General features: G+C 40.9%; 1 protein-coding gene and 1 long non-coding RNA gene across 6 annotated transcripts in view; one reads left to right on the forward strand and one right to left on the reverse strand.

The window, feature by feature from the left end:
* Nucleotides 1–5,785, reverse strand: part of LOC106977832 (uncharacterized) — a 21,769-nt gene extending 15,984 nt beyond the window's left edge. The window contains exons 1-2 of the long non-coding RNA XR_001430707.3: nt 5,455–5,785; nt 3,364–3,513 (exon numbers count right to left, since the gene is read on the reverse strand). This is a non-coding gene — a long non-coding RNA (uncharacterized LOC106977832). The remainder of the gene's footprint in view (nt 1–3,363; nt 3,514–5,454) is intronic.
* Nucleotides 5,492–12,708, forward strand: part of C9orf72 (C9orf72-SMCR8 complex subunit) — a 27,230-nt gene continuing 20,013 nt past the window's right edge. Inside the window, exons 1-3 of one of the 5 annotated variants that reach the window (XM_027039268.2) lie at nt 6,235–6,770; nt 7,831–8,025; nt 11,038–11,525. In XM_027039268.2, the coding sequence (XP_026895069.1) occupies nt 11,082–11,525 (444 nt within the window). In that variant the 5' untranslated portion in view covers nt 6,235–6,770; nt 7,831–8,025; nt 11,038–11,081. Of the gene's footprint in view, nt 5,605–6,233; nt 6,771–6,796; nt 7,740–7,830; nt 8,026–8,063; nt 8,323–11,037; nt 11,526–12,708 lie in introns of those variants that run through there. The other 4 variants (XM_015075385.3, XM_015075386.3, XM_027039271.2 and 1 more) reach the window with 4 other exon arrangements.

The raw sequence follows: 12,708 nt of genomic DNA on the forward strand, positions 1-12,708 counted from the left end.
TATCTCATTTAATCTTCAAAGCAATCCCAGTTTTCAAGGGGAGGAAATTGAGGCTCAAAGAAATTAAGTGACTTGCCCAAAGATACAAAGTAGCTAAGCCAGGATTCAAACCTAGGCTAGCCTGACTTCAAAGCTGATGATGCCTTTAAACAGTATATTGTGTTTTTGCCACTATCTTTAATGGTTTCTAACTTCTTTACTGTTAACTTTTTTGTTTTAATTTCACTGTAGTTAACATACAGTGTTACGATTCAGTTTCAGTTGTGCAATATAGTGATTCAACAATTCTATACATTACTCAGTACTCATCATGATAAATGTGCAAATAGTGTCTAATTTCAATATTATATGATCATTATTTGCCCTAAAATTGTAAAATGTAAATACAAAGAGTTTGATTTTAATATTAATAGCAAGAGGAGTGGAGGTTGAGGGTGCATAACTGAATGTCACATTGATTCCAACCAAGGAAATCCAAGGAGACTTCCTGGAGGAGGCAACATGTGGCTGCAATTTCCTCTCACACACACGCACAGAATAAACTGGAGCAGTAAGGGCATTCCAGGCCAGTGTATTATGTGAGTGGTCACAAAGCTGTAAACGCTCATGGATCTGCAAGCAACTAGTAGAAAGGGCAGTAAGAATGAGGCCTTGAAAATTCAGCTAGAGACAGACTGTGGAGAACCTTTAGTCATGCTAAGGACCCTGAACACTATGGGAAATAGGGAGCAACTGAAAGTTGTGCATGAGAGTGAAATGACTGATACCTTTTTGTTTTGAGTTTATTTCTTTGGTTTGTTGTTTTCAAATATTTACACCCAATAAGAACAGTTAGCAAAACTGCCAAACACAAAATGAACATCCAAAACTAGTGATACTAAACACTAGCAACAAAATATTTAAAATGTCATTTTCAGGGGCACCTGGGTGGCTCAGTCAGTTAAGTATCCAACTCTTGATTTTGGCTCAGGCCATGATCTCACAGTGGCAAGATTGGGCTCTGTGCTGGGCATAAGGCCTGCTTAAGACTTTCTTTCTCTCTCTTTCTCTCTCTCTCTCTCTGTCTGTCTCTCCCTCTCCTCTTCCCCCACTCGCTCACTCTCTCTCTAAAAAAAAAAGTAAATAAAAAAGTAAAATGTCATTTCCAGAAGAAAAAATTTTAATAGCAACACAAAATACAACTTGGGGAAAATGTCAAAAAATATGTGAAGCATCTTTTCCATGAAACTTATATAACCTCATTAAAGAATATATGAGGAGTTGTAAGTAGAGCAATACGCCATGCTTATAAATGTAAGGACAATAAATTGACCTATAAGTTCAGAGGCCAGTCATTACAGTCATATGGAAAACAAAGGGTCAAGTTTGTCAAGAAAATTTTGAAGAAGAAAAAGAGTAGATGTTAAAACTTCACAGATGTCTGATTAAGAGGTACAAATTTCCACTTATAAAACAAATAAGTCACGGAGATGAAAAGTACAGTGGAGGGAACATGGTCAACAATATTGTAATAACTCTGTAAAGCGACAGATGGTGACTGCATTTATCGTGGTCAGCAATGAGTAATACATACAATTGTCCAATCACTATGTTGTACTCCTAAAACTAATATAGCATTGTATGCCAACTGGACTTCAATTAAAAAAAAAAAAAAGATGTCAAAACATTTAAAAACTAAGTGACCTGAGATTGCTCCTAAGGACAGTTATTGTTTTGTTTCTTTTTTGTGCTAACAAAATTGTGTGGGAAAGGAAGTAGGAAAGATGACATTGATGACAAAAAAGACATGAACTCTGGAGCGCCCGGGTGGCTCTGTAGGTTAAGCATCCGACTTTGACTCAGGTCATGATCTTGTGGGTCGTGGGTCTGAGACATGCATCGGGCTCTGTGCTGACAGCTCAGAGCCTGGAGCCTGCTTCAGATTTTGTCTCTGTTCCTCCCCTACTCATGCTCTGTGGTCTCTCTCTCTCAAAAAATGACTAAATGTTAAAAAAAATTAAGAACAAAAAAACGACATGAGCTCCTCACCCACTTCAAATCAAAGTGATCCTGAACCTGAAACACTATCACCCTGGCCCTTGAATAAGGACAAAGGCCATTTTCAAAAGAAGCCCTTGCCTGACAGGAGCCTGGCCTAAGGATAACAATTCTAAGTAGCAGGAATCAAGTTTCAGTTAGCCAGCTGGCATTTATATCTGATATGTACCAAAAACAAAGGAGTCATAAGATGAAATTGTAAGCCCACCTATGGGCCTGGGTCATATAGCCTGTGACAAAGTTGAGAGGCAGAAGCCACACATGAAACAACTAAAGAACTTACTTAAAAGCAACATACGAGTAAGCGTAGTGAAGTACAAGCATAAATGAAAAAAATGCTGAGAGCTGCAAGCGGGGGTTCCGACAGGCAGATGGACTCAGGGAGACATTCTGAAATGGGCCTGGGAAGGGTGTGGCTATAGAGGGAGTCACTGCCACTTATCTGCCACTACTCCACTGTGACTCAGGCATTACAGGACAGCACCAAAACTATCCCCCTGCACCTAAATTCTGTCAAATTACGACAAACTTACCAAGATATAACTTCAAAATCTGTCTTCCTCAATAAGAAACTGGCTAATGATCTTGTCTAAGATTTTTTTAAATGTTTATTTTTGAGAGAGAAAGTGCAAGTGGGCGAGGGGCAGAGAGGGAGACACAGACTCTGAAGCAGGCTCCAGGCTCTGAGCTGTGGGCACAGAACCCTACATGGGGCTCAAACCCACCAACTGTGAGATCATGACCTGAGCAAGAGTCAGATGCTTAATCAACTGAGCCACCCAGGGCCACCTTATGTAAGATTTAAGAAATCAGTAGGCTTGTCTTCCAACTTGTTCTCTTTCTTGTTATGGGTTCTATGATGCTGCAATTAACTAGGAATTTCTTCTCCCTGGGGACTCTTTATTTTGGGCCTTAGATCTTTCACAACTGTTGCTTGTGAGGTGCAGAGCACCAGCATGGAAGGAACAGAGGTTAGTACCTCGTGGAGGATGTGATTCTTCTCAATGAGAAGTTTATCATTTATACAATGGTGAATCCCAGAAGGACATGAAAATACACATGGGATCCTAATGTTCTCTCACAGGGGTGTTGCCTACAATGTGCATCATTAGAGCCGTTGTGGACCCATTAGAGCTTTCTAAACCATTTATATCACACTAGATCACAGAACTAACTTAATAGATTGTAACTGGAAGTACCTCGACTGGGTGCTGGCTCATTTATATTGCAACCAAAAGGCAATGCACCATAAAGTACATATTGATAAGTCTGCAATGAATAAGGCAACCACATAAAATCTCATTACTTAAAAGAAATTAAACTCACTGTGGTTTATATAGCAATATTCCTCATCCATGTCGACATCAGATAGTTCCCATGCCAGTCACAGTTAAATCTAATTTGCTGTAATCCTGGTAAATTGGAGGTAATCAACAAATCCTCAGTTCCCGCTCCAAAGCAGCACATAAGACATTTCTGAAATACATTAGTAAAGAGAGGATGGGGAGACTTCCTGCCAATAACTGACATTTGTTATGTACCAATAATATTCCCTGGGTTCTGATACTCTATTTATTGGAATTATAAATATGTACACAGTTTAAGAGATTTACAAGTCATTTCTTATTTCTTCTGTTATCCTTGCATGATTACTAAAACCAAAATTAAATCCACCCTTGTTTGAATGTGCTATTCTAAATTCTTAGCTTACTTGATCTCAGGTGAGCCTCACAACAACCTGGTGAGAAATTATTCTGCTTGCCATTTTGTAGCTAAGGAAACTGAGGTAAGAGAAGGTACATACCTCAAAAAACAAACAAACAAACAAACAAAAGAAAGAGAGAGAGAAGGAGAAGTTACATGCTGCCCAGTCTCACAACTGATCAAAGGCAAAGACAGAATTTATACCAGATCTGATTCTAGAGCCCAACCTCTTAACCATCTGCTTCACTGCTCTCCTAGTTGAGCCTTTTTGTATGATTGCTAATTAATTACACGTGGATAGGAGGATAGCTCAAAATTTCTAAACAGGATCTTGGAATATTAGTCGAATTGGAAATGGAAGACTAAGTCTCTTACTTGAAGAAACATTTCAATAACAAAACGTATTTTCACTAGATGGCTGAGTTATTTGGGGTGGTTTATTTGGGCTGATTGACAGAGTCTGGAGGAAATAAGGGTTAAAGCCAGATTCCCAAGCCATCCTTTGGTTCTGCTAATATGGATCACATTACTATGTATTTAGTATCATTTTCTCTTTGGTTCCCTGAAGAAGGGATGGACACTGGGATATCTGTCCTCCTATTTTACACCTTCCAGTGTAAAATTTTACACCATACAAGTACTGTGGATCACAGTACTAAGTCACAACTACCTTCTCCCTCTGGAGTTTTTTGCTCTAATCCACTGAAAGACATTGACTAAGGAGCACAGTACCGAACACACAATAGGAACTAAATGAATGGTACTTATTTGGTGCTATGATATAAGCATACAGCACTGACTGGGTAAGGGATCTAATTCTGCAAAGGGTGTTAAGTTTGAGGGAGTCATTTGTGTATTTATTCCTTCTTTTCTTCCTCAATGATAAAGATGTGCTGTATGCTTTTTTAATTTTTTTTTAATATTTATTTTTGACAGAGAGAGAGAGAGAGAGAGAGAGAGAGAGAGCGAGCACGAGTGGGGCACAGAATCCAAAGCAGGCTCCAGGCTCTGAGCTGTCAGCACAGAGTCTGACGCGGGGCTCAAACTCACAGGCCGTGAGATCATAACCTCAGCCCAAGTGGGACGCTCAACCGACTGAGCCACCCCAGGCGCCTCTGTGCTGTATGCTTTTTAAAGATGAAAAATGTTAAGTGCTGTTCCTCTGTACCATGGATATATACACCTGCATACCAAAGGCTAATCAACTCGAGGTTTAGAAACAAATCATACGGCACATCAAATAGAATGGTGAAGTACATTATCGAAGGCTAAAAAACCCCAACTTCTCCACGTTGCGCAGCTAGCAAAAATGACGTTTAAAAGTGTGAAAATCAAGCTTAAGAAAATGCTTGTACGTAAGGAAGACAAAACTGTGGTGACTAGGTTTTGCGGGAAAAGGAAATTACCTAATCAGACTTGAAGTGAAGTTACAGCACACTTAATAGTGTCATAAGGAGAAAATAAATCCATTAATTCAACACACTTATTGAGCGCCCACTACCTGTCAAAGCACAAACCATTCACAACTACCAACTCTGCTTTCTCGGGTCTAAGCAGCTTTCCTCACTCATGACACCACTATCTCCGCTAACACCTTACCCCCCATCTTCACCGAACGCGTCATCGAACAAAGGAATGGAACAAATGGAGCCCGCCCTCTTCCACATGCCTCCCGCCTTCACGTAAATGCAAATCGAAAACTTCAAGACGCACCTACGGTGTCCCACGAGGAAAACGAAATTAAGCAGCGACTTCTTCCGCCCACGTAAAAGATGGCGTTTGAAGCGTCAACCGTCCCCGCTGCCCGGTTTCTTTCCTTCGGGGGGCGGGGTCCAGAGATATCAGGAGGTGTGTGCTCCGGAGGTGTGTGCTTTTGTTTTCCTCATCCTTTCTCCCCTCCGCTTACTTTCACAATATTCGCTGAAGATGACGAGCGAAAGATTGGGTAAAATCTACTCAGAGGAGCACCAGGCGGGAAACAACTGCGGCGTGAAGGGGTTTTCGGGGCCGGAACACGAGCGAGGAGCCGGGCCCTGGGGCGGGGCCCTGGGGCGGGGCCGGGGGCGGGGCGGGGCGGAGGCCGGGCTGCGGTTGCGGTCCCTGCGCCCGCGGCGGCTGAGTCGCTGGTGGTGGCCGAGTGGGTGAGTGAGAAGCCGGCGGGCCGGCGATTGTTTGGGGTCGGGGTCCTGGGACCGTGCGGGGGCGGTCGCGGCGGCACCTATCCTCCGGGCTTGGTTGGTCCTCCCTGACCCAAACCCGGCATCAGGTTTTCCAGCTGGTGACTAGTGGAGTTGCCTCCATCCGGGCCCCCGCCTTCCCGGCAGCGGCGGCAGGGACACCAGGGCTGCAGACCGGGCCTCTAGCCGGCTTTCCAGCCCGCAGCTCCCGAGCCGTCCCCTTTCAGGAATCCTATGTGAGACCCAGAGGGGCCCGCCGCACCACCTGCACCGCGGGTTCGAGGGAAAGGCGCCTCCGGCACTGAGAGGCCTGGTCCTGGGGAAGGCCAGGGGCGGGTGGTGCGCGGTGAACCCCGAGTCGGGGTTCGAGAGGAGATAACTGCGGGGTGGGATGGTGGCCCGGGTTATACCACATAGCTACCCAATTCGAATCGAAGTTTCTAGAGATTGCTGATGGCTTGTAAATTTGGGGAGCGATTCTAGACTGGGCTGTGCTCCCACTGTATGGGTCATGACTTGCTTCACAACTCCGAGGTTACACAGACTTACTTAAAGGAAGTGACCTTTGACTTGAGCATCACTTGGCTGATGGTATCTTTTGCAGAAAGAAGTGCCCTGATTACATGACTACTGTGCCCACACGGGGTCTGAGTCACCCCGTGAACTCACCAGTCTTCTGTATTCAGCAGAGGGAGGTCATGAACTTGCCCAAGAGAGATGGCCCTTTGAGAAACACTGGAGATTGCTAGCTGGGCTCTAGCAAAGTAACAGCCTGGTTGTGGCCAGTGGCTAATTTTCGATTCTGACTGTTCCCATCCCTCACCTGTGATGCAAAGCAAGGGGACACAACACGTATGGCATTACTTTTAATTTGTACTTTTAACTTGAAAAATACTGATACCATCTTTCTCAGGCTTAAGGAAACTTTTAACATAATGGGAAGAAATCTCACAGAAGCTAGAGTATATTATATGAAAGCTTAATAATACAGAGTCAGAATACTTGGAATATGATGGTGTTATGTGATGCAGATACCTTTGGCCAGCACCTTCCCCAAACCCTGCTGCTTTGCGAAAGCCCTCAATTAGTTGGAAAATCACCTGGTGATGTCTGCTTTTTATACATCCAAAACAAAAATGAGAGAAATTCTAGACAACGTTGCTGATGGTGCACTAAGCCAGCACTAACCTGCTCCAGGAAACAGTGCATTGGAGCTAAAGATTTTTTTTTCCCTCTTTATAAAGTTGATAAAATAGTCTCTTTATTTGGCTCTGTTAGCAGTCCAAAATTTGCTTTGGGAGGGAAAGAAGTTAAAAAAACCAAAAAAAAACCAACAACAACAAAAAACAATGAAGACTCCTGTCTTTCAAGCCTGCCCTAGGGCCCTATGGTAATTAAGTAGTTCTAAGGAGCTGTGTGGGTTAGGCTTCCTATTATGTGAGAAACTTGGATCTGTCAGAGATAGCCCGATAGTGATATCCTAAACTTCATTTCCGAGTCTTGCCTGATAATAATTTAGAAAGTGTTGCCCACAGTCTGGTGTTAACAAACAGTTCTCTGTCATTAAAGCTGTCCTGAGCATCATCTGTTTCAGGAAGTGGGCTGGTTAAGGATCCTGCTTCTTTTCGGGCTGGGAGAAAATAAACTGAAAGCATGGTCACAAGAAATGTGAGCCTTATGATGGCACAGTTCTGATTTACAACAGCAGTAGGCCAGCCAACTTTGTAAATACCGGTGAGAGAAGAGACGGCTGATTTTTAGCGAAAGTTTAAGAAAAAGCAAAGCTTCAAACCTACTACTCTGCCAGAAGTTTTACAGATGGTAATTAATATAATCTTTATGCCTGCATATGTTGGATGATTTGCAGTAAGTATATTGGTACATCCTCATGAACCCTATTCTTTGTTTACAGGAGTGGCAAGCCACCGTGTCACCCAATTTGGATCCTGGCTTCCCTCAAAAGACTCTTATGGCTATTGCTTGATTACCTTCTGGAGTAGCCAACTACATATAGATATATAGATAAAAGACTATTGGTTTTGGCCTGATTTTTTGCAGCCACCTTTATGTATATGGATTTTCCTTACCAAGGATGATGACTTTAAGTGTTAGTAAAAGTATTTTTACAGCTCTCCTAACTCTTCTTCTCTGTAACATTTCATTTCTCAAAATTATTAATTTTGACAGGATTTTAAGCTAAACAATTCAGCATGGACCTTGTCCTTTCTTTTCTTTCTAATGAGACTAGCTATGAGACTAAATGTAATTAATGGTCTGTGATAGTTGAATTTTCACAATCTGATAAAAATCTCCCCATCCCCATAATCCAACCAGATTTTGCTCTAGGGCTCAGTTCGGTTTTAGGAAATGCTTCTATTTTCAACGTAATGATGAAATGTTTGAGGTAAAGGTTTGTTCTTATGATAATTCATCTTTTAAAAAAAAAATTTTTTTAAGGTTTATTTATTTTGAGGAGAGTGTGAGAGGGGGAGGAGCAGAGAGAGGAGGGGGGAAGACACAGAATCTGAAGCAGGCTCCAGGCTCTGAGCTGTCAGCACAGACAGGGTCTTGAACCCATGAACGTGGGATCATGACCTGCACCGAAGTCAGATGCTTAACGGACTGAGCCCGGGGTTCACATGCCCCAAATATTCACCTTTTTTATTCAAAACAGAAGAACAAAAGAAAAATGTTACAATACAATTTTGTGGCTATGTGTTAATCCATCTCCTTGGCCTCCAGTTTGTTGTTACTAATGATGACAAATAACATCATTACAGTTTTAATTCAAATTACATTCCTGTATTCTGTCATTGTAAACTGTTGAAATTGTATCCAAAACAGTAGATATTGTAAATAAACTAGACAGTGTATGTCCAGTGTAGTCTTTTGAGACTATTAAGTTGATATGACACACTAAAAAGTAAACATTGTCTAAATGAATTACGGAACTAAAAGATACATACATAAACTGCCTATTTGTTAAATCATTTCTACACATGCATACAATAAAGTGTTTTTGCAAAGATCCGTATACCTATCCTTGACATGCATGATAAAAATGCTCGTCTAATACTCTAAAAATAGAAGCTACTGCTTTTCAACAGTGTCTGAACTCTTGACAAGATGCAGATAAAATTCTTTAAGTAAATGAATTGTAGTTACAGATCAAATGTACCTCCCAAAGCAGTCCTGCAATCAAAGAAAGGTATATCATAACTAACCTATTAATTGCTATCCTTTATCATTATGATGAACACATTCCACAATTTTAGACTTGCTTAAATGGTTCTTTTGGTTTAAATGGTTTCTTATGGTTCTTTTCATTTTGGGTCTTTAAATATATGCATTCAATTGTTTTTAAAGATTTTGTTTTTAGGGGCGCCTGGGTGGCTCAGTTGGTTGGGCAACTGACGTCGGCTCAGGTTATGATCTCACAGATCGTGAGTTCGAGCCCCACATCGGGCTCTGTGCTGACAGCTCAGAGCCTGGAGCCTACTTCGCATTCTGTGCCTCCCCCTCTCTCTACCGCTCCCCTGCTCACGCTCTGTGTCTCTCTGTCTCTCAATAATAAATAAATGTTAAAAAAAAAAAAAGATTTTGTTTTTAAGTAATTTCTTTACCTGGGATTCAGACCCACAACCTCAAGATCAAAAGTCACATGCTCCACCAACTGAGCCAGCCAGGTGCCCCTCAGTTTTAATATTAGGCAAAGAATTATTCATTTTACACTAATATCACATAGAGTGTATACCTTAAGAGTGTTAGATTTCAGTGGGTTAAGATTTATGAGACCTCGATTCTTGCCTGACTCTGTGACCTTGGGCAGTTTGCTTTTGTCTCTGTGTGTATTATCTCAGTGGTTTGGAAGGCTTGGCCAGTATCCCATCCAGTCACTGTGCTCTTTACATGTTCTAAATAACTAAAGTTTTTTTTTTTATTTTAGCCATTTAGCATAGAACTCTCTTTGTAATGAACTCAGTGCAATGCTACGCTGCTTCCTTAAATTTAAGTAGCATATTAAATGTATTTATCTTCCTCTTGATGTTTCAGTGTCATGTTAAACACTGAATTGGGCTTTAGTACCCTGAGAACTTGTTGAGAATAACAGGACTTTTTGCTCATTTTTGTTATGGTCCCAGATTGTTGTGTTTTTGTTTCTTGTTTGCTTTCCTTCCTCCCTTCTTCCCTGTCCCCCCCCCCCCCCCACCTCCAACAGCTTTAGGATGTTTTTATTGACAGGTGTCTTTACTTGTTTCTAAGACTGCCATAACAAAGTACCACAAACTGGGTAATATAAAACAACAACAGTTTATTCTCACAGTTTTGGAAGCTGGAAGCCCAAAATAAGGTGTCTGTAGGGACATGCTCCTCTGAAGGCTGTAGGGAAGTATCCTTCCTTGCCCCTTAGCTCATAGCAGTTACCAGCCATGTTTGGCTTTCCTTGGCTTGTAGCCATATCACTCCAATTCCTACATCTGTCTTTACACAACCCCATTTCCTCTTTGTCTGTGTGTCTCTAAATCTTTCTCTCTAAGGACACCAATCATTGGATTAGGATCCACCCTCATCCAATATGACCCCATCTTAATTTGATTACATTTATTTTCAAATAAGGTCACACTCACAAATACAGAGGGGTAGGACTTGAACATATATTTTGTGGCAGACATGGTTCAACCCACAACAAGTGTGGTGGTCTGTAGCAGAACCCTCCCCTGCCCAATTTGCTCCTCTTTAGTTGCTGTGGTTTAAGGAGCAAATATCCAGTGATAATAGAATTGCACATAGACTAGATATTTGGGAACAGTGAGAGTCTATTCCATGGGCTGTAGTGTATAGTATTTCATATTAATGTTCAAAGGCCCTTTTTTTTAGGTCATTATTATTTTGGATATCTAAGTATATTCTCTGAATATAGGTGACAATTTACTATGTATCAAGGTTAGCATATGCACAAGCATTTAATGTGCACTTGCCATGCTAGCTGGTGGGACATGTTTTCAAATCCTTTTTGACTGAAGAGGAGAAAACCACATAGGCCTTTATCATTTGAGTTTCTGAGCTATGACTTTAAAATTGCTGAACCTAATTATTGATTTTGTATGTCATTGTTTAGATATCCCTGGAGCATTTGGATAATGTGATAGTTGGGATGCAGTGATGTCGAATCTCTGTCCACCACCATCTCCAGCTGTTGCCAAGACAGAGATTGCTCTAAGTGGTGAATCACCTCTATTAGCAGCTACCTTTGCTTACTGGGACAATATTCTTGGTCCTAGAGTAAGACACATTTGGGCTCCTAAGACAGAACAGCTACTTCTCAGCGATGGAGAAATAACTTTTCTTGCCAACCACACCTTAAATGGAGAAATCCTCCGAAACGCAGAGAGTGGGGCTATAGATGTGAAGTTTTTTGTCCTTTCTGAAAAAGGAGTCATTATTGTTTCATTGATCTTTGATGGAAACTGGAATGGAGATAGGAGCACATATGGTCTATCAATTATACTTCCACAGACCGAACTTAGCTTCTACCTCCCGCTTCACAGAGTGTGTGTTGATAGACTAACACATATTATCAGAAAAGGAAGGATATGGATGCACAAGGTGAGTGATTTTTGAGCGTATTAATCATGCTAATCTAGCCATTGAATGTTTATCTTCTGATACATTTATATCTAATTTTTAGAAATTCTATGCAATTAATTTCAAGCAGTAGCTATTTGCATCTGCCCTATTAAATTTTTTTTTTAATGTTTATTTATTTTTGAGAGAGAGAAAGAGAGCATGAACAGAGGAGGGGCAGAGAGAGATGGAGACACAGAATCTAAAGCAGGCTCAAGGCTCTGAGCCATCAGCACAGAGCTCGACGCGGGGCTTGAACCCACAAGCCATGAGATCATGACATGAGCTGAAGTCCGATGCTAACCCACTGAGCCACCCAGGTGCCCCTGCATCTGCCCTATTAGATAGATAGGTCTAGTAGTCTGATGTCAGTGATCTTCATAATAACCCTTAAAGGCAGGGGATGATAGCTCTCTGTTATAAGTAAAAAGCTAAAACAGAGAAATTAAGAATATTGTAATAAGTTTTAGAGTATGGGTTTGTCTTGGGAACCTTTAACCATAAAACCTTTTTTTCTTTTTGCGTTGCATGACCCTGTTTTTCACTTAGTACTGTGTGTAGGTACAAGCAGTTCAAAACAAGTGTTTCATAAGCAGCCCGCCATGTAGCCTTTGGTCTCTTTAACTTTACCAAGTTCTGAAATTTGTAAAATGAGATTGGACGAAATGGTTTCTAGGAGATGCTCCTTTTAATTTTGCAGATTGAGCCAGAGGAAATTACTGTCATCCCCTAAATCCTGCAGTTTAATATTTAGTGGTATTTATATTTTCGTGTATTTTTGGCAGATCCGAAGAACAAGTTTAACTCTCTTCTGCTCTATGGTTTTGATACTAATGTGGAAGTCTGTTAAAGCATTATTAATCTTCCAAGGCTTTTACCAAATAGTGAAGAGAAATAGCGTCTTTCAAAAGAATAGTGTTTTACTATGTTTGCATACATGTTTTCTTATTTTAAATGTTTATGAAAATCATTTAAAATCAGGAAGCCCCAGATTCAACTTGATCTTATTTCATTTGAAAAGTACAAATCATTAGTTTCCTTTGTGAAACTATGCAGATGTTACATTGACTGTTTTCTGACAACTTATCTTTTTTTAACTACAGAAAAAATGGTGTTTTTTTTTATTTTGTATTGTTTATAAGAGAAGGAATTTGTTGGATTAATT

The sequence above is a fragment of the Acinonyx jubatus genome, chromosome D4, assembly GCF_027475565.1.
Source record: "Acinonyx jubatus isolate Ajub_Pintada_27869175 chromosome D4, VMU_Ajub_asm_v1.0, whole genome shotgun sequence".
In the NCBI taxonomy this organism is placed as follows: Eukaryota; Metazoa; Chordata; class Mammalia; order Carnivora; family Felidae; genus Acinonyx; species Acinonyx jubatus.